Below are 20,733 nucleotides of genomic sequence, written 5' to 3'. Positions count from 1 at the left end.
CTGTTGAGCTAACCGCTGTCTATGGCTTATTTTTAACCTAAAAAGTTCTGAAAAACATGTTTCAGGAAACTTCTTTTAAATATCAGAGAAAGTTTCCAATAGTTGTTGCAGTTTAAAATCCAATAACCCCAGCGTCAAGTCCATCAGCATCCCATCGTTAAGTCTTTCTGCATCCAAGTCTTGTCGGCCTTCTGCACCGCAAAGTCCGCCAGAACCCTAATATCAGATCTATCAGCAACCCAACATCAAGTCCTTCTACACCCCAGCGTCAAGTAAATGGTAAATGGTTTGTATTTATATAGCGCTTTACTATACCTGAAAGATACCCAAAGCGCTTTACAAGATACATCACATTCACTCATTCACACACACATTCACACACTGATGGCGGAAGCTGCCATGCATGTCATGTATTCAGGCACAATCCAACCCACCAGGAGCAATTAGGGGTTTGGTGTCTTGCTCAGGGACACCTCGACATGAGCTCTCTGGCCAAGGATCGAACCGGTTGCAAGACTCTACCCACGGAGCCATGCCGCCCTCCATCCGTCTGAACCCTAATTTCAATTCTGTCAGGAACCCAACATCAAATCCCTCAGCATCCCACCATTAAGTCCTTTTGCACCCCAACATACATTCTGTCAGCGCCCAAAAGTTGAGACCTTCTGCATGTCAACGTCAAGTCCATCAGTACCCCAACACTGAGTCCATCCACACACCAATGTCCAGTCAGTCTGCACCCCAGTGTTGACTACTTCCGCACCCCAACGTCAAGTCTGTCGGCGTCTCCATGTTGAGTCCTTCAGCATCCCAAAATCCAGTCCTTCCTCAACCCAACATCAAGTCCATCAACTCTCAAACATTGAGTCCTTCTTCACCCCAACACCAAGTTCATCAGCACCCCAACGTCAGGTCAGTACAGAAACTATAAGTGTGTCAGCACCCCGATGTTCGGTCTGTCACACCCCAACATCAAGTCCGCTACCCCTCAGAGCAGAGATGCATTGTGTCCATTGATATGAAGGCATTTTGAAGCCTGACAGTGGCAATGACAAACTTGCATGGAATCCTGCGACGGTAAGTAGCACATTGCGGTATTTGGTGACATAATTGGCTGTTTATAAAACCAGTACAGAGCATGCTTGAGGTTTGTTCATGCAACAAATTTCATAATGTTCCTTCATTGTGGTTTATGTGGTTTAAGTGTGTCAGTGATTAACATCACTCTTGTTTTATCTCCCACGCCTCCTAATGACAGGTAGTAATCAACCAGCTGCATGCTGACCTCTGTTTTCCCTCATGTGAGCGCTGTAGTCTTCTGTTTACAAGCACACACTGAATACATGACGGCACAACAGTTGAAGAAACTGGCACAGCGGAGCCACAGTTATGAAATGATAATGCAACTCTCCGGCTCTATTAAGATCTGATCAATCCCAAAATAGCACTCATGAAAATATTAGCGCCCTTGCAGCTGAGCAAAAAGGAAAAGGCTTAGCACTCCTGGTGGAGCTTCAGAAGGGAGTTTCAAAGAAAAGCAACACAAAAACGACAAAATAAAGACAAAAGCTTCTAAATCTGGTTAGAGAATGCTTCATCTTCAACAGTAATCAACTTTTTTGTCTAATATGACAGAAATGCTAAATAAGCAGGCAGGTGAATGTATGGTCGTTATGCACATACAGCTACAGTGTTCATGGCTGCAAAAACATCATGCATAATTGAATATTTTTTGATTGAATGTGAGGTTTTTTGCAGGTTGAGGCATGACGCCGTGTGCAGCACAGGCATACCACGCAGTGCTTCTCTATCCCCCAGCTCTCTCACACTCTGACGGGGGATACAGATTGCAACATACCTCCAAGTATGCAAAGTCCCGCACAGAGTGCCTCAGCAACCTGAGCTAACCCCACACAAACATGCACACACTGTACTTTCCCTGCAGCATGCGCCGTACAGCACACGCTAAAGGAGACGACGACCAAACCGATTCCCAAAGCCGCTGCACGAGTCCAAGACAAACAGAAGAAACAAGGAGCTGGAGCCAGAAAAGATGACACAAAGCAAACTTACAGCGCTGACCTGATGACGCAGTGGGACTGTAAGATATGCATGGCAGGTGAGCAGCTCTCTGTCTGTTTCACGCCGATGTCTCCAGCTCTTGTGCTATGTTTATCCTGCTGACCCACTCAAATACACCCTGCCTCTCTCTCCCTCTTCCTCCGATCTGTGGGACTTTCTTGCTGCGCTGCTGTAGTACCACCAAGGCCAACCCCGAGAACGCTGCCAGATCCTCCACTCGCGACTCCTGACAGTGACTGTGCAGCGGCTCTAACAGGTATTACTGGTCTGTCAGGTAACCGAGACAACTCTCAGGAGACGAGACTATTTTAAGGCGGCGCAGGTTTCATCAAGGCTCGAGCAGAAAAGAGAAAAAAAGCACTTGCAAAAACATGAGATCAACATCCAGAGAGTGTTTTGCACACAGAGCTGGTGCAGTTAAAGGACACAGCTTTGGTTATTCTATACTTTCCTCAATAACCCCCCCCCAACTAAAGATCAAAACCAACCACCTCTAAATATGTAGAATAATTTCCTGCTCCGTCAGCCCCAAACTCACTGCCTCCTGCTGAAGACATAACATTTTAAAAATGGGTTGTGACTAAATTCAAACTTTTAAAAGGCTTCTCAGTTGACCAGTAAAACATGTGGCTGCTGTACTTTGAAATGCATTTGGTAAAGATAATTTTTAGTTGTAGATTATTGCACAACTCGGCCTCTGTAGGACGTGTGTTCATGGGAATGAAGAAACATGTCACATGTCAGCGTGACTCACTGATGTTTAGTTGGATCGAGTCGAGTCAACAGAACTGACATTATGCATGTCCCTAACGAGAATAAATATGTTTAAAAACCTACAATATCGTGATTAAGATCCTGTAATATGATTTATTCTGTCAGTTTTCCTGACACTTTATGCATTTAGGTTGACACAAAACTACGAATAATACAAATTTTCCTGACTAATTACATATTAACGTGAAGACGCTACAATGTTTATTATAGAACTTTATGTGACAATATTAAATATAATATAAATTAATCTGACATACTCAAAGACCACGGTGAAAACTCTACAATATTATATAATGTAGACGTTTAAATAAGTTTAAGACACTAAATTGATAAATACGATACAAGTTTAAATATTAAGATAAAAACTCTGTAATATTATGCAAAATAAAAATTTATCTGACCAATTTAAACATTAGGTTTAAAACCTACAACATTTAAATAATAAAAACATATTAAAATGTTTAACTATTATGGTTAAGACCGTGAGAATATTATACATAAATGCATCTACTTATTGTACATGTTATGTTAAAGTGTCAGAGGGGCTCTGTGGCAAACAGGAGTATCACAACAAATGACCAAAAAAAGTTAATATTTAAATATCAAGGTAAAACTCTTCAATATTATACACAAGTTTTAAACCCTATAGTCTTGTAGATAACACATATTTACCATAATAAATTTAAATAATAACAACAAACACATATTTAACCAATATATATATATTTACTAGATTTACATTGTTATTACTATTATTACTATTATTATTATTATTATTAGTAGTAGTAGTAGAAGCAGTAATATTAGCATTATTATTAGTATTAACAATATGCCCTTTTGGGAAAAAAAACAAAAAAACAAAAACATGTCCACATATGTGGACGGCAGGTCTGAAGAGGTTAAATAATTAGGTGAAGACGTACCATGAATGCCTGTAGATTTACCAGAAGGCAAAATGATCACAACGAGATGCAAAATAATCACAGAAACCGCCATAGTGAATGCATAGTCCTGACAGTGAACAACACAGCCACAGACAAATGCAAAACGACCACAAAATGATGCAAAATCACCACAAAACGACGCAAAACGACGCAAAACCACCACAAAACAACGCAAAACCACCGCAAAACGATGCAAAACGACCACAAAACGACGCAAAACCACCACAAAAATGATGCAAAACAGCCGTAAACATGAAAAAACTCCAAGAATGTTACATACGACATGAATTTGATTATTTTTACTGTCATACTGTTTTTTTTTCCAACACTTCAGCTCTGGAGTGACACACGAGACCTCACCACATCTTGTTCATTATTTACATGCAGCAAACCCCTAATGGATAAGCGATAAACTAAGAAGCACCTGCTTTGAAGCTCATGCCCCCTAGACAGACACAACAATTGACAGGCCCTCAGAATAGCGCAGAGAATTATATCCATAACGGCGTCTGAATGAGGGCCCCTGTCCTATGTTTAGAGAGCTACAGTGGCCTATTGTTGTGCCCACATGCTGCAGGCCTACAGCGGGGTCTGTGCTGTCCTATACATCCAGCACTAATGGACACTTTGTTCCCTCGTGTGTCCCGCCACTGTCTAAATTACAGGCTTAGCCAGAAGGGGATATAGAATGCCACCGAGTAAAACAATCAACTCCCTCTGTCCGGACAGTAAACCCACACACAACAAATAATAAACACCGAGGCTAGACGCTCGCATACATGCAGCTTTCATACATCCTGCGCTAAGGCTGACTGCTAAATATAGCACCGTATTTAGCTGCATTTAGCTCATCCGTGTGCATCTGGCGTGTACTTTACACGTATGCATCCATTCCGCAGTTTCCTCAGGTGACCTCGAAACCACATATGTGCATTTTTCTGAGTGTTTCATCAACAAACAACCTGAAAAATCCCGTTTTGCACAGTCAGAACCTCCAGCTTAATTTATACAAATTCATGATTGTTAATGCATACGCTGTACAAATAAACTACAACCGCTTTCTTTAAAGCTTATTCAGTCCCACTACAGCTATGACACTTTGAATCCAGACACGCATGTCAAAACACTGCTCTGTACATGGACAAATGTGTGCATGTTTCACTGAAAAATACTCAACAAATAGCATTTATTTTTTAGAAAAAAACTTGGCGTCATTTAAAGTCCTTACATAAGGGCTCAAATGTACCACCACATATGACTGAGAATGGAAATGCAGCATTCACGCAGGGCACAAATCAGCTGCACTTTCGAGCAATTTTCTGTAAGATGTGACAGCTGTTAAAAGCGCCTTTGAGATTCCTGCAGGGCGACGGAACCGATAATTGAGGAAACTGACGATGTTTCAGTCAATTAGTCCGGTCGGTGCAGGTGCACGGCCACCGAGTTGGCGGCCGAGTCGCCCACCTGACTGCAAACGGCTGCTTTCCTCTGACACCGGCGGTAATTATGAGACAAACTTTGATTCGAGACCTTTTAAGTGGGCTGGGTTGCCGTGGCAACGAAGGCTGCAGCCATCAAGGTGAGGTCAGGAGATCAAACGCATAAAACTCCTCGCTGAGTGTCCTCCGGGGACGGTTTCATCTCAGAAAACATCAGCAAGAACTTTCGGCATAGATACTGGAAAATAATAAGAACCCGACCCGGACATGGTTAAATCATCGGATTTTAAGACACGTTTGAGCTTTTGGTGTCTTTTTTTCTTTAAATGTCACCAAAAATAACACCATTTTTCAGACAGAATCCTCAGATTTTCCACTTTCCTACCGTACCTGAACTGCTCATGTGACACGTGCAGCTTAAAATTGTGCTAAATTATCAAAACTGCTCTTTTCCATGTGTCCTAGTTTTAAGAATTACAACCAAAGTAAATTGTTTTCTGCAGATCTCGAACAAAACAAACAGAATCTGGGGCCATCGACGGCACGAGAAGGTGAGGCCAAAAGATCACGCATAAAACTCCTCGCCAAGCATCCTTCAGAACCGGTTTCATCACGGAAAATGTAAACATCAGGGAGAACTTTTGGCACGGATAATGTAATATAAGGAGAACTACAACAAAAACTCAAAGACATGGTTCGTTCATCAGATTACTGTATAGCATGCTACCTTTAAAAAAACATATATCACCAGAAATAACACGATTTATCAGACAGAATCCTCAGATTTCCAACTTTAGAAACAGTCCCTGAACTGCTCATGTGACACATGCAGCATGAAATTGTGCTAAATCATCGAAACCACCCTCTTCGACATGTTCTATTTTTAATAATTACCCCAAAGTAAATCGTTTTCTGCAGATCTCACACAAAACAAACAGAATCTGCGCTCCTCGGCTCGACCGCGACGCCGCGAGCGACTCCAAGCAACAGTTAGATGACCAAAATATCAGGGACTTTTCAGTTTAACTGCAGGCTGTGTTCACTGAGAGCAGAGAAAAGACAAATAAGGGAGAATCGTAGCAAAATAAAACATATTTGAGCAAGAAAATTAGTACACTATGACTCAGATATAGCAAACAGAACAGCAAGTTCTTGGAGATACATTCAGCACGGTATAAAGGGCCCAGTTAGAAGAGGTTGCAAAATATAAGTAGTTAGAAATCTAAAACCTTTTTTTTAATCTTCTAATATTAGTAACACCTGTAGGCACTGGGAAAGTTTTGTAAATGCTGATTCCATTTTAAATTATATTTTTTGTACAGGATTTCCAGAGTGAACATCAAATATAACGTTATAGTGCGTTGAAATAAATTAGCAAAGTGTTCAGACCGTTTCCTCGCTTCTTTTTCTGACACATTCACAATTAATTAACACTTTTTTCGCTGCTGCTCGCTTTTAAAAAATGTATATTTCTACCATGACAGGTTTCTCGCCGCGTTAACAGCTTCAGTTGTGACATTCTCTGTTGCCTCCGGTCTACGTACGGCGTTTCTTTAATTAAATGGAGATCAGAAATGTGCCACAGCGACAACTAGTCGCCTAGGAAAGTGTTTAGATCGGAGGCAACCCTTCCACTTCATGCTTTGACAGAAATCTCCCACAAACAGAAGTAATAAGTGGTAAAAAGCCACAGCGATAAGAAAGGCTTTAAGGTGGAAATGACAGGACGTCCTCGACTCCACGGGAAGGAAAAGCAGAATCTTGTTTACATTTTCAGCGTGGCGTCGCATCAACACAGAGACAAAGAAAACTAAAAACACGACACACTTTAGGTCTGGAGCATGGAGGTGTGGAGATGTTTTACCTCCTGCTATCTCATGTTTAAATGAAGGACGGAGGAGATGTTCCTCCAGGTGTGACCCGACTGAAGCTCATATGAATATGAAATTCAAATGAGCGCTAAAAAAACGTTTCAATAAGAAGCTGTGACTTTCTCTGACGCACGGACGGTAGAAACAGTAACATTCTGACAGCTGATGGGCAAAAAAATCCTAGAAAACAAGCATCCTGTACAAATATATGGTAATTTTCCTTTATTAAAATGTATTTTCAGGTCTTAATTCCACATTAAATAATGTGGATGTTTGTCTTTATCGGAGTAAATACAATAAAATGACTTAAAAAAAAAAATAACACCCACTGTATTTTGACTGATTATCAATGCTTTTAGTTATTAAACACATTAATTGAACATTTTTGTTGAGTAAATTTCTAGACTTATACAAAAACTCTGTCTAACTGAACAAAAAACTCTACGTAAAATTGCAGAACCAATCCTTCTTTCTCTGTTCATTCTCACTAATTGCATTTATTTTAGAAATATATTTATAGTATTAAATTAAAATTTCATCCATTAAATAAAAAATGTATTTGTGACATAATAATTTGCAAACGATTTTAACAAAAAATAAAAACAGTTTAAAAAACAGGAAATGCTTTGAGACGATGTTTGACATACGATGAAGTATTTGAACAAGTTTCAGATGTAAAAAAAATCCAGTGTTCTTAATAAAATAATTCTAGGTTTTTCCTTAATAAAATATATTATATGAAGTGCTAGAAATATATTTACAGTATCAGACTTGGAATTAACAGATTATTTTAATAAATAAAAAAAAATATTTGTGAAATAATCGCAAATGTACTTTTTTCTTTAAAACATTTAAAGTATAATTCATAATAATAATAATAATATTAATAATGGTCACAAATGTTTATGAGGTTGTAGAAATATATTTACAGTATTAAACACTTTCATCTAATAAACAAAAAGGAAATTTAATTTGATTTAATCTGAGAATGTTAAAAGCAGATATCCTGTTTTTTTTCACACTTATGCCTACTTTTGCTGACATCACTGTGTATTTTGTAAGTCTACTGATATTTTCATGTATTTCTTCTGTTTACGATGAAGATAAGAGTGCTGGACAAAGACAGGCCTCTTGCAGCTCATGAGCAAAGTTTCTTGGAAACAACAAACCGCTGTCAGTGCAACACAGTGCAAGCAGTCTTGCATCAGCTGCGGTGACATGACAAAGGAGTGATGCAAGTAGGAAACCAGCATGACGTAAAGCGTGCAGCGTTTTTGCATGTTAATAAGCCATCAAGTCAAATTATCAGCCACGGTGGAACTCGCACAGCACCGCCGATAGATAACAGCTGACCTGAATGCAGAGGGAAAAAGGCTGAGCACATATGAGTCCATAGGTACAAAATGTTCTGCTCTCCGTCTGCTGCTGGTAACCGTTGGCAACCATAGCATCACTTCAAAGAGCCTGGACCAGCTCACAACAACAGGAACAGGGAGGGGTGGAGGGTTAATAAAAGTTACTGTCACACTCTGAGCTGCAGAAACACTCAACGGCTTTAAGTCTTTGAAAGAAACGGGAGCCTCACTTCACTGGCTTCCTGTCTATTTTAGAATAGTTTTAAAGATTTTATTTCTTGTTTTTAAGGTGTTCATGGGCCGTCACCTTCTCATCTATCTGAGCTTTTACAAGGCAGCAACACAACTCACTGGTCTAAAGAATGTGTATTTCTTTGCAGGAAATGGAGAAGGATGAAGCCCAAGGGTCCACCACAGTCGCCGTGCTCATGGTTGTCCATGAGGCACTGGTCATGTTCAGACCCATAGCCCTCCAAGGGAATAGTGCCATGGACGATACTGACAGCTTTCCTCAGGCAGTTTGCTGGTCTTTGGCCTTGAATATTCCTTGCATTTAGACGACCCTAAAAGGACGGAAATATGCTGAACTTCATGAAAGCAGGCATGCTAGCTAGCGAAGGGGACAAGACCTTCTCTTTGAAGCTGCTAACCCTAAAGACCACTCTGCTGGGTTTGACCAGTAAGGGGTGACTGGTAACCGATGCAAACAACACTCAATCAAAGGACTGTTCAGTGCTTTTCATGTTGAGCCTCTTTTGTGTTGATTGCTCATTGTTTATTGACTTAAATTCACAAATTTGTGTGGTTTTGAAGGAATAATGTTTGAAATATATCACAACTGCATGAGGTCCAGTTTTTTTTAGGAACTTATTGCTTGAAATGTCTTTGTCCAGCACTACCTATAAGTCATAAAGTGAAAACTAACAATTTATGCTCTAAATGAGAATTTGAGATCTTTTCTGAGAGTATGACTTAGTTTTCATTTGAAAATAAAAGCTCCAGCTGTTGTAAACAGTGTTGTTGTTGCATTGTTTTGGGTTATTGTAGATTGTTATAGTTTCCACAACATGTTAACAGATACATAATCAGAAGTAGCAATTCTTTTGGTAAACTAAAAGTTTTTGTAGGTTTCACAAAATAAAATGAAATGATAATGACTCATGTATTTTAAGTTACATACACTTGAACATAGTAAGCTAGTCATGCTACTAAATGTAAGTATTGCTCACTCACAACAAATAAGTTATTAGAACTCAACCATCTTAGGTTTACTTTACTAAGTTTTTTGAGGCAACAAGTTTGCATACTTATTTTAAGTACAGCCAATAATTAGATTCTACAGTGTTCAGATGAGAACTGCTCCATCTCTTGATACCTTCAACCTCCTACTACTTGACTATACTAGTTGACTATATTAATTACTGCTGCGTAGTAACTGTACATATCTTGTCTATTTTATCCATATTTCTTACATCTCTTTACTTAGTATTTTATTTTATCTGTACTTGCACCAAGAGCACCAGAGAAAATTCCTTGTAAGTGTAAAAACCTACTTGGCATTAAAACCGATTCTGATTCTGATTCTACTGAAGACACTCACGTACTCTCTGAGCGCTGACACCGTGATATGTGGCATCGTTCATCATGCTCTGTACATTTCCTAACAGATTATGTCTTGTTTTCTATTTCTGATCCGTAAAACACCTTGGTTGTTAAAATGTGCTATCTAATAAAGTTGACTTGACTTTTAATTATTCCCGACGTGCTGCAGGGAGGTTCAGGTGTTTGAAGCGAAAAGGTCTGATGCACCAGCGACCACGACAACTGTCCCCCCAGCAGCAGAGCTGCTAATCTCCTGACAGGTGTCCATGTTAGCCCAGGAATCTGTGGAGGCTTCACACGGCGGAGGGGAATGCGATGCTGCTTTACAGGCAGCCGGCCAGCCAGGCCCTCCACATGGCAATAAACCCACTTTCTTATTATCATCAGCATCATCGTGGCGTAAATAAAGTTTAACCAGGGACAAGAGGGAGAAAGTTCAGGAGTTAAATCTGATCTGATGTTAATGTGGTGACTTCACATGCTCCTCTTATCCTCAGAAATACCACGTCATAAATACAAGTGGTTCTGTTCTCAAAGCCTGTGTGGATTAGCCTAGCCATGCTAGACCCAGGTCTGAAGACGCAAGGGTCTAGGAACTCTCGACAGGGAGGGAGGCGGGCTAAAAGGTTGTCTTTCAAATCACTCTGTAGCAATTGGGTAGGTGTACAACCAATCAGCGCAACGAATAGACTGACGTAGTTCCTAGAGCGCCGGAAATCAGAGGATGGGGGAGTTTGGTGAAGCCTTATTTATACAGTCAATGGGTGAAGCTCAAGTATATTACAGACATGTTAACAGAAAGATTATTCAGAGTCGGTGCTAATGGAGCTCAACGACTGTTGTCGTTTTTGTTGTCGACACTGGCAGAGAATTAAATTCGTTGCCGTGGGTTGTCTAGCGCGGCTAGGCTATGTGTGGATATGATACAGTAGGGTAAACCAGGATAAGACGCCCTTCAAAATGTACAATTACAAGTCATAAATTTTCATTTCAGGGTTTTTCTTGGTTGATAGTGACCCTGCTAATCTTTAAATAGTATTGAAATCATTTTACTGGTCTGAGGAAATCAAAGGAAGTGGTTCTGTGGTCCGATGATGTAATATTCGGACAGAACAAAATAAGCCTCTTAGGTTTCTACAAGAACATATATTTACAAACTTGTCTTTACTGCTAACAGGAGATTTATGTGGAGGATTATCCATTGATTTGAACAAAAAATAACAAAAAAAATTATTATAATGTGTGAAAATGTCAGAGTAGGACTTTTCAGGAAAGACACTCAATGGACAACAATCATTTACACAACTTTAGCCTCACTAATGTGAGGTTTCTGACAAATTATGTACACAATCATCGAATATATTAAAACAAAAGCAAATTAGTTGACTTCATGTTAAGCTAATAATGTTAGGCTATATTAGCTTGTTGTACTACTAGCTGACTAGTTCACTTTATGCTAAGCTATTAATGTTATGCTACATTAGCTTGCTGTCACATGAGCTAGATATATTTGCTACTGTCTGCTAAATATCTCTGTTGATTTGGGTTACGTGGCTGTATGCCATGACTTCAAATATCAATGAATACAGTTATAACTTTTGTCCTGGGCACCTTAATCATCAATAAATTATCAGTAATCTAAACTCTATTAAAAGAAAAATCTAAAATATAATTTTTATCAGTTACAGTGAACATTCATGTTGCGCTTTACGTCCGAACAACATCAAAATTTGAGGATTTTGTTAATCTTAAGCATAAATAACGAGTATGTATTGCTCAAATTCAATTGAAAATTCAAAATATATCTTTATTTTAAAGAGAACAGATATTGTTCTTAAGGGGGCGTCTGTCACTGTTTTGTCCTATAGTAAATGTTTTTATTGTTGTTTTTCCAAAACCCTTTAGTACACTAAGTTAAGTCTTCTGTTGTTTTTAAGTTCCTCAACAACTTTTTAGCATAAAGGAATTATTAAAGTACTACACAGACGTAATATAACACCAGAAAATACTTAGTGATTGTCTTAAAATTCAGAGATTTCATATTTTTGTCATTAAAAAGTGCACAGACGGTATAAAAATGCATTTTAAAGAAATAGGTAAATAAAAAACTTGTATTTCTGTGTTTTTAGTAGTAAAAGTATGTCTTATTTAGGTTCATCTGTGGATTTAGTTGAACCTCTTTGCACACTCTTCAAGACTTTGGAGATGAAACCTACTTTTAAGAGTTCTGGAAACATGTAGGTGTTGAACAATGTCAGACTGACCCAGAACCTGCAGCCAAAAGTAAGAAACTAAAGTCTGGATGGACACAGTGTGATATTAAAACTAGGTGAGTGTTCTGAGCCAGACAAGGACACTTCTGACATTATCATGTTAAACAGCTTCAAGCTCAACAATTAAAAAAGCAAACTTCAGCAACCAGCCATTCAAGGTCACATAAACAAACTTCTTAAACTGCATATAAGCGCTTATATATCCTTGTGATTTCTGTTGAGCGACCAAAAAAGAGAAGATAATTTGGCCAGCAGTGGATTAACCCTTTAAGCTTCAGTCAATTCCAGCCGTTTTCAGTACAAAAAAATCGCTAATATTCTATTTTTAAATTAAAAAAATGACGAAAAATACAAGGAATATTGGACGCACATCGCGAGGTGCATTTCCTTGAAAACGACCGATTCGGGGATTTTATACCGACTTCAGGACATGTTTTGGACAAAATAGTTTACTGGCTTGTGTCGTCTGGATGTCAAAGGTTGGATTATGGCCGTTTTTTGTGGAATCTTTTTTTCTGTGTGTAATAATGAACCCGGAAATGTGAGTCGCGCTGTGTGCGTTGAAGCCGTGTGTAGAGAACGGATGGATGAATATTCGTTTTTGTCGGACAAATGTGTTTTTCTCACCCGCTGTGGTAATCGCATCTGAAAGTGGTTTATACTGGCGGATTCATGAGAATCTAAGCTTTCCATCGGCGTGTAGTGTTTGTATAATCGTGTTTGCAGCCGTCGGACATTCTTGAAATTCCTATGCAAATTAGCAGGTGTACCGCCGGCGGTACACCTACGACGCACTGAAGTGTAAAGGGTTAATCGGACGTTATGTCAGTGCTAGGGATGCAAACAATTAATCGATTATCGATTAATTGTCGATAAGAAATTACTCGATTAAAATATGATAATTGCAATTAATTGCATTTTGCACTCGTAATTCCCCGCCAGCCAGCACGCCAGACGTCCTTGACAAACATGTGGGAACACAAGAGAAGCTGGCCTCTGACAACAACAACAACAAGACAAACGAGAAGCGGTAAGCTGGCAGGATGAAGAGGACAAGACGGAGGTCGGTATGGAACCACTTTAAGTTGGTTAATGAAGACAAAGATGCCAAATTAACAATCTGTGGAAGTATTTTATAGTACAACTCCTCCACAACTTCACTAAATTATCACCTCAATACGTCACATTCAGCTGTGCTGCAAGGAGGGAGTAGCTCTCAGCCTACAATCACCGCAGCGCTGGGACGAAGAGTATGCGACTCCACGAAGGCAGAGGGCATTACCCAGCGGATATGTGACACGGTTACGATAGACGTGTTGCCAATAAATGTCGTTGAAGGACAGAGGTTTAGAGAGGTAATAAAGTACATCGAGCCAGGATACGATATTCCCTCGAGCACAAGAATAACCACCCGCATGGAAGCAAGCTACGCGAGGAAGAAGGCAGAGTTAAAAACACAACTTGCAACCACGAATGTGGCCCTCACAACGGACTGTTCCATTAGTGAATGTTTTTTTTTCCCTGCTGTTAAGAATAAATCTTTTATTATGGAATATGATTTGGATTTTCTCTTTCATAAGAAAGACAGCATTTTTGTAGAAAGGAACCTATTCAGCTTCTCAGAAAAATTGCGGCTTATCAATTAATGGATCATCGATCGATAAGATGAAACAACTATCGATTAATGAATTACTCCATAAATTGCATCCCTAGTCAGTGCCTATAAAACTGTTTGACTCTGAAACTGGATCTGATCAAACTTTCATGATCTTCCTGCTTTCTGAAGCCACACACCAAAACTTATAATTACACCATCAAACAGCCTTGTGAAATCCCTCTGAGAGACAACTTTTCTTTTTCCAGATAAATCAACTTAATCAATGAACTGTTTAATTCAAAGCAAATAATTCCCTCCCCCAGATGATCATAGTCGTTTGTAAATTAGGAACTTCTCAGCAGCCTTTTCCTTTAGGCCTCACTCCACAGAGAGGGCCTCCTTTCTGTAGTCCTCTGAGAAAGGCTCCATTCCACTAATATTATGTTTTCATTAATGAGAAGCGGCTTAAACAGTGCCGTGTTTGTTTGTGTTTGGGCCAGCCGGAGTCGCTCTGCTTCTCAAGAACCAGAGTAAGAGCAAGAACGCCGGGGTCAGGAGTAGCTATAAGCTATACGTTCTTCAAAAACAATTCAGACAAGAGGAAGAGGGAGAGTGGAGTAGCAGGGGTGGACAAAAGAGAACGCTATGTTGTTTAGCTTGTCTGGAAAACATGTTCCAGAGATGAAAAAACAAACAGCAGCATGAGAGAGATTTTTTGACGATAAAGAACAGACTGGAACACACTTTTGGATGTCCTCAGAGAACCTCCTTCATATAGGACCCAGGGACAGAACCGAGCCAGCTTCGTTTCAGGGGAAAGTTTACATCTGGATGGACAACAGAAAGGAAGTCATGACTAAACAGCTGGCATGCAGCTGGCATGGGACAAGACCACAAAAGAAGCACAAATGGCTAAGCACTAATGTGTATGTTAAAAAAACAATTTTTAGAAACCGTTTCCCTCTCCCATGAAGCAAATGAACTCGAAAATGCCAAAAACCAACTCAAGAACCTCAAAGCATTTTAGCACAATTGGGGAATTTTTCCATTTCCTTTAAATTTTTCTGAAGTGAGAATAAACACATTATGAAAACACAACTACAAAGGATCATGAACTACTTTCCTTGGATCCTGGATTTCTTGTGGATGTTGCTTGGACAAATACTGCCTATATAAACTGTAAACACTTACTGTAGATAAAGCACAACCCCTCATGTCAAACAGACTCCCTGCTACACAGCATGAACTGCTCACGAACAGTTTGATGAACCCAACAAAGGCGCCAAGGTATTGACCTGGACTACAAACTAGAAACATATCAATCCAATCGGGCTCCACTCCACCCTGCAACCCACAGCGCCCAATGCCAACATCCAAGGATCATGAACTACTTCCAATCACCTCACGTACAAACTGAGATAAAGTTTTGAACAAGGCGCCGTAGAAGCACTGCAATGCTAATCTATAACAACAGACAGACAACATTCAAAAGACATCAATAAAAGTCCAACTCACTGTTTCTCTTCTCCCTCTGATGGGTTAGAGTCCTGCTCCTTGGGCATGTGTTCCATTCACCTTAATTCCATCCAGCAGCCAATCATGAGAGACTGAGGCAAGCCCCACCCTCGGATGCACGCTTGTCATTCGCCAGTCGGGAGGCGTCAGTCAGTTAAACATGACAGGGTCCCGTCCCTGGGGTCCTGGGAGGGGGGCGACGGGCGTCTCCCAAAGGAGTGACCCCTCCTGAGGTTGCTAGTGTTGGAGGTTCAGTGTGAAGCTGCAAGATATGGAGGTCGTTGGAGGCTCCAAAGAGGTGAAAATCGGCTGAACCGGGGCCAGGGCTGGAGGTGGAGGTCGGTTCTCAAGGATACTGAGGGCGGAGTGGGATCCAGTCTGGAAGAAAACCAAGGATACAGTCAGATTATAGGTTCTCTACAAACAAACCAACAAGAAAACTGAAGGAAAAAACACATTTAAAGTAAAAAGACACGAAAACTTCATGTTAGTCGTTCATATTTGTTGAGTTCCAACTCAAGCTTTAGGCAACCCAGAGAAAGTATCGGGTTTTCTGCCAGAACTCTAAAGAAATCAACAAGTTTGTCTTAAATACATGTTCCTTAAGCTGTTTCACCAAAGATATGCTGCCCTGGTAGTAAAAGAGGTTCACCACATGTTGTGTCTTCACTGTGTTACGCTGTCAGCTCCGCTAAATCACCCGATCCGTCTAACAGTCCATGACCCTGGTCGTATGAAACAGAACAGAAATGATCTCACCTTCAGCCGCTACAACTGACTACTTCCTGGAAACCTGCTCGGGGAATGTCACCTCTTGAACGGGCTTAAGAAGTTTAAGGATGAGCTGCTGAATGTGTAACTACTCAAAGGGTCCTGATCCACTAACCCCATACCTCCCTCGTCTGTTGTCCAAGGAAGGCTTTATTCTTTCTCCCGCTAATCCCTGGTTCAATGCCTTCCTAATCTGGAACAGTGGGATACCGGGCATGAGAATGCCCTCAGACGAGACTGATATTATTACTGCTTTCACTGCTAATAGAGAGATTATACTGTACGCCAGCTCCAAAACAACCATTCTCTGCAGGAAAATGAGCTTATCATCACCTATTAAGCTATTTTGTGCTGACTGACTGAAACTTTGGACCTTGTAATAACAGTAACACAGCAACTAAGTCAAGAAAGCAGATTACGGAGGATTGTTAGGCACATGTGAGATTATTATTTCAGATCTGGAGTTCAGTGCTGCAGCAATGGACTTGATTATTTGATTTGCTGATTCACAGAAATAAAGAACCTCCAGGTTCTAAAGTGAAGATCAGACAAAGCAATCCTAAGTTATCCTTCTCGTCTAAGAGAAACTGTAGAACCAGATGTTATTTTTTTACTTTGTGCCTTTCTACATGTGATGATTTAAAGAATACTGACATTAAATAAACCTATGAACCCTATAATGTGCTGGTAGGATAGGTACAATATCTTTTTAAAAAAAAAATCAAAGTTAAACCAATTATCAGTAAGAAAAAACAAATACAAAAAAATCATCAGATTTTCAGCTTAACGCACGTCCTCGAACTAATCATGTACGACGTGTGGTTCCATCCATAAAAATTAACCCAGCTGAAGTGTAAAATCATGAGATTTCATCAAAATTCGTCTATTCCACATTCCAAAAAAACATCGGTTTGCACCAGGTTCAACTGTGACCAACAGTCACATGGCAAAAATTCAGTTTACACAAAGCAGATAGAAATAAATTAGAGACACCGAAAGGATAAAAATAAAACATACTTGACAATATAATAAATGCAGCATGGCTTAAAAATAGTCTACAGAGGAGCAGGTTGTCAGCAAATAGTTGAAAGATGCACTCAGCACGGTGAGACATCTTTCTGATTCACAGAATAGTGTGAAAAACGCCTACCTTATAGAGGTTTTAACAATGGCAGAAGAAAAAATATCTGTAGTATCAAGAGCCAAAATGTTTATTTTCCAGGATTTGTAACATCTGTGGCACTGATTATTGATATTTTTTAGTTCTCTACTTCAAGCCACGTTTGTCCTTTTTCCATAGATGTGCAGGATTTTCAATTGCAGTCAAAAAAATAACCTTCAGTGAGTTAAAAAATGACAGGAGAAAGCTTGGGGCTCAAAGGGTTAATCAAACAATTTTACTTCACATAAATATCATTTTGAATTTCGTTAATTTTTACTCGCATTCGAGCTTTCAATTTATGAACGAGTCTTTAACGTCTGAACTTGTGAATAAACTGCAGCCTTCACCGGGTGGCAAACATTATTTATTGATAGCTCATTGCAGAAATTAAGGGAAGAATTGCGGTCTTGATATGCAGGATGCAGAGGAGGGTGGCCGCTTTCAAATCTTTGTTAACCGATTTCCATTCATGAGATAAAGAGCTGCATTAGACATGTAATTACTGAAGGTTGTGGCCACAATACAGGCTAATTAGCATCTGAAGAATTAAGTAAACATCCACCAGAAGGAGCTTTAAAAGGACTCCCATTTATTATGATTCTATTGAAAGGAACCTTCAACAAGAACCGAACCATCAAGTATGCACAAAAACGCAGCCTGCTGACATGACCAACCCGAGTTATTTTCCACTCTGACCCGACCACGACCGATGATGTCAGTGAAGCCGGACAGCTTAAACCCCGGAGGCCTACCGTTAATGGAGTGTGCCGTATCAAAGCCCAGCTCTTTATCACATCAACTGTTGCCACAAGTGGCACTCGCTTCACTTTATGTTTGTGGTACAAACAATTAGTTGTTTATCGCGCTGGTTGGACGACGACGGGCGGACGGGAAAAAGGGGGGCTATTGTTTGCTCAAATGAAACTGAATCCAAGTACCAGTTAACAACAGGACAAATTTCCCACCTCAGCTTGAAAAATCATTTGAGCGAGGAAAACACTGTTTATGACAGTTCATTTCTTCCCTTGTATTATCTACAAATAGCCAGGCCGCGAGGAAATGTAACCTCTCCCGGACGCATTTGTGGATTGAACCTCTCGGCTTCAGGCTTCTGGGCGGGTGATTTTATTCCGGATGAACTCTGCAACAATCAACCACTGTTTTTGCACCACCGTCTGGAGCACATCAAAGCCCAGAGAATCCTCCGAATGTTGATGTGAGATTTATTTATGGAATTTCTTTTTACCCTTTTCCACAAGTTCAGAGTGGTTGTGAACCGAAGCTTTACAATGTTCACCGTTTAGCCGGATCACACACGCCGTCCGTTTTGTATTCAGCCCGGAAAATGGAAGCAAGTCCAGCAAGTATCGATTTCCAGCAGACAGCACTCTTTGTTTGTGTTACTTCGACACCGGTTGAGTCATTAGCAGCTCATACACACCTTCACAGCGATTTTCCACATTAAAACCACCTGAGTGGTACTGTGCAGGTCCTTCTTGTACTACCAAAACAGCTCATAGACATGGGACTTCTAGGGGTTTCCTGTAGTTTCTGGTACCAGGATGTCGACCGAGGATCCCTTTGGGTGCTTCTATGGAGTGAGTTTGTTCTGATGCATCCTGATTAGATTGGAATCTTGGGAATTTTGAGGCCTGGCCAATGCCTGGAGCTCTTGGTTGTGTTCCTCGAGCATTTCCTGAGCATTTCTTGTGCAGCTTTTTCCTACTAGGGAAGTGCCTCGTCTACAATAATGTTTTGTTAGGTGCTACGTATCAAAGCAACCAAGGTTTCTGAGCAGAACATTACACTGGAATGTCATCAACTTCACCTGTCAGTGGTTTTAATATTGTGGTTAATCGGTGGATGTATGTCACTAACGCAGACCGTATATAAAAGATGGACACAGCCTCAGGGGTTTTAAAGTGGCTAACACCAAAAATTTTTTCCAACAACCAGCAGGAGGCGACTCCTCTGGTTCCAAAAAGAAGTCTAATTGTACAGAAATCTATGAGAAAATGACATGACTGTTGTAACTTCAGTAAACATTTTCCTACTGAGTTTATGGTCTCATCTGCTAGTTGTGAGATGTTTTGACTGCAGCGTGATGCTTCATTTAGTAAATTATGGTCCCGTTTAAAGCAAATGTTACTAAGTCAAACTCACTCTTTGCTTGTTTTCGTTTCAGAAGACCAAAACTGCGAGGGCCAGACGCTGGACGCGAAGCTTCAAAATGACAGCAATTAAAAAAAAAAAAAAAAGCAAAACGTTAAACAAGGAATTCTTCCGTTAACTACGTTGGAAGTCAAAACACTTGGCGGCGAAGTGCCATCTGACTGATAACCCTTAAAAAGACCTTGAAAAAAAGAAGAAACAAACAAACTCATGACAGAATAATTGCTATTATTCTTTTGTGTGTGCTGCGATTGGATACGTATCAGCAGGGAAAAACTAATCAGTTCCATGCATCAGAACTTCAGTTATGTACAATAAATGTTTTTGTTTTGGATTTTGTTGTTTCCATTACGTTTTTCTAATGCAAGCCTTCAAAATGTGCATAAAAATAGGTCGAGCAAAGGGCAGCAGTTGTCCCACTTTTATGGCTTTAGCTGTGGCCGCCACAAACGACCACATTGTTAAAACTCACAGTGGTACCGTGTCCTCTAAGCCCCGTACTTTGGCGATTCAAATGACAAGTTACACAGAGTTTTAAGGTTCTGGATCATTCCTGTCAGGAGAACACCTCCTGGAGAAAACGTAAATACAACTACAATTTCCATTTCCCACCACCTTTGGCGACTTTGCCCGTTTGGGGCTGTTTATTTCTCTCATGACAAAGAAGGTGTCAAACATAAGTCTGCTTCAAGGTATTTCTAGAAAAAAAAATCCCCACAACAGCCATCTGATAAATCTTTGTAAGAAAACGTATCTGCCCACAAGCTATACAGTGCCTCTCTTTCATCTCGGCCGCTGTGTCCTTGCATGTTCTCGCCCTCGCTCCAACCCAGGAAGCTGTGTTCATGTTAATATCCCCTATATCCAAGGTCAGGGCACGAAAATACAGTTTGTCAAGAGGTCTGAGGGCCGGGCGAAGAGTACATAGCATGTTTGAGCCGAGGAAAGACAGTGTGAAAGGGAGGAGATAAGCCGGGAACGTGAGAAAGAAAGAAAGAAAAATAAGATGAAGTGAGTTTGGGATAACATATACAGCACATTCTGGAGAGGGGCATGGAGGTAAAGCTGATGAAAGGTGAAAACAAAGATTTGATTTAGGCCAGTGTTGGAATGAAGACAAAAAAAATAAACCCACTTTATCAGAGCTGGAGGACGAATAACAGGAAGAGGCCGGGC

At 40.2% G+C, this 20,733-nt stretch overlaps 1 protein-coding gene and 1 long non-coding RNA gene across 3 annotated transcripts in view; one reads left to right on the top strand and one right to left on the bottom strand.

The window, feature by feature from the left end:
- The window catches only part of LOC110968146 (thyroid hormone receptor alpha-B), a 233,498-nt gene that overhangs the window by 52,251 nt on the left and 160,514 nt on the right, over positions 1-20,733 (bottom strand). For both annotated transcript variants that reach the window (XM_051939776.1, XM_051939777.1), the window contains one exon: positions 15,453-15,830. In XM_051939776.1, the coding sequence (XP_051795736.1) occupies positions 15,453-15,508 (56 nt within the window). In that variant the 5' untranslated portion in view covers positions 15,509-15,830. The remainder of the gene's footprint in view (positions 1-15,452; positions 15,831-20,733) is intronic.
- On the top strand, positions 1,749-9,480 carry LOC110968147 (uncharacterized). Its single transcript, XR_002596855.2, has 3 exons — positions 1,749-2,119; positions 2,258-2,338; positions 8,846-9,480. It is a non-coding gene; the product is annotated as an uncharacterized LOC110968147 (long non-coding RNA).

The sequence above is a fragment of the Acanthochromis polyacanthus genome, chromosome 19 (assembly GCF_021347895.1).
Source record: "Acanthochromis polyacanthus isolate Apoly-LR-REF ecotype Palm Island chromosome 19, KAUST_Apoly_ChrSc, whole genome shotgun sequence".
NCBI lineage: Eukaryota > Metazoa > Chordata > Actinopteri > Pomacentridae > Acanthochromis > Acanthochromis polyacanthus.
The sequence above is the reverse complement of the archived record's forward strand: the minus strand, read 5'-3'. Positions and strand labels throughout refer to the sequence as shown.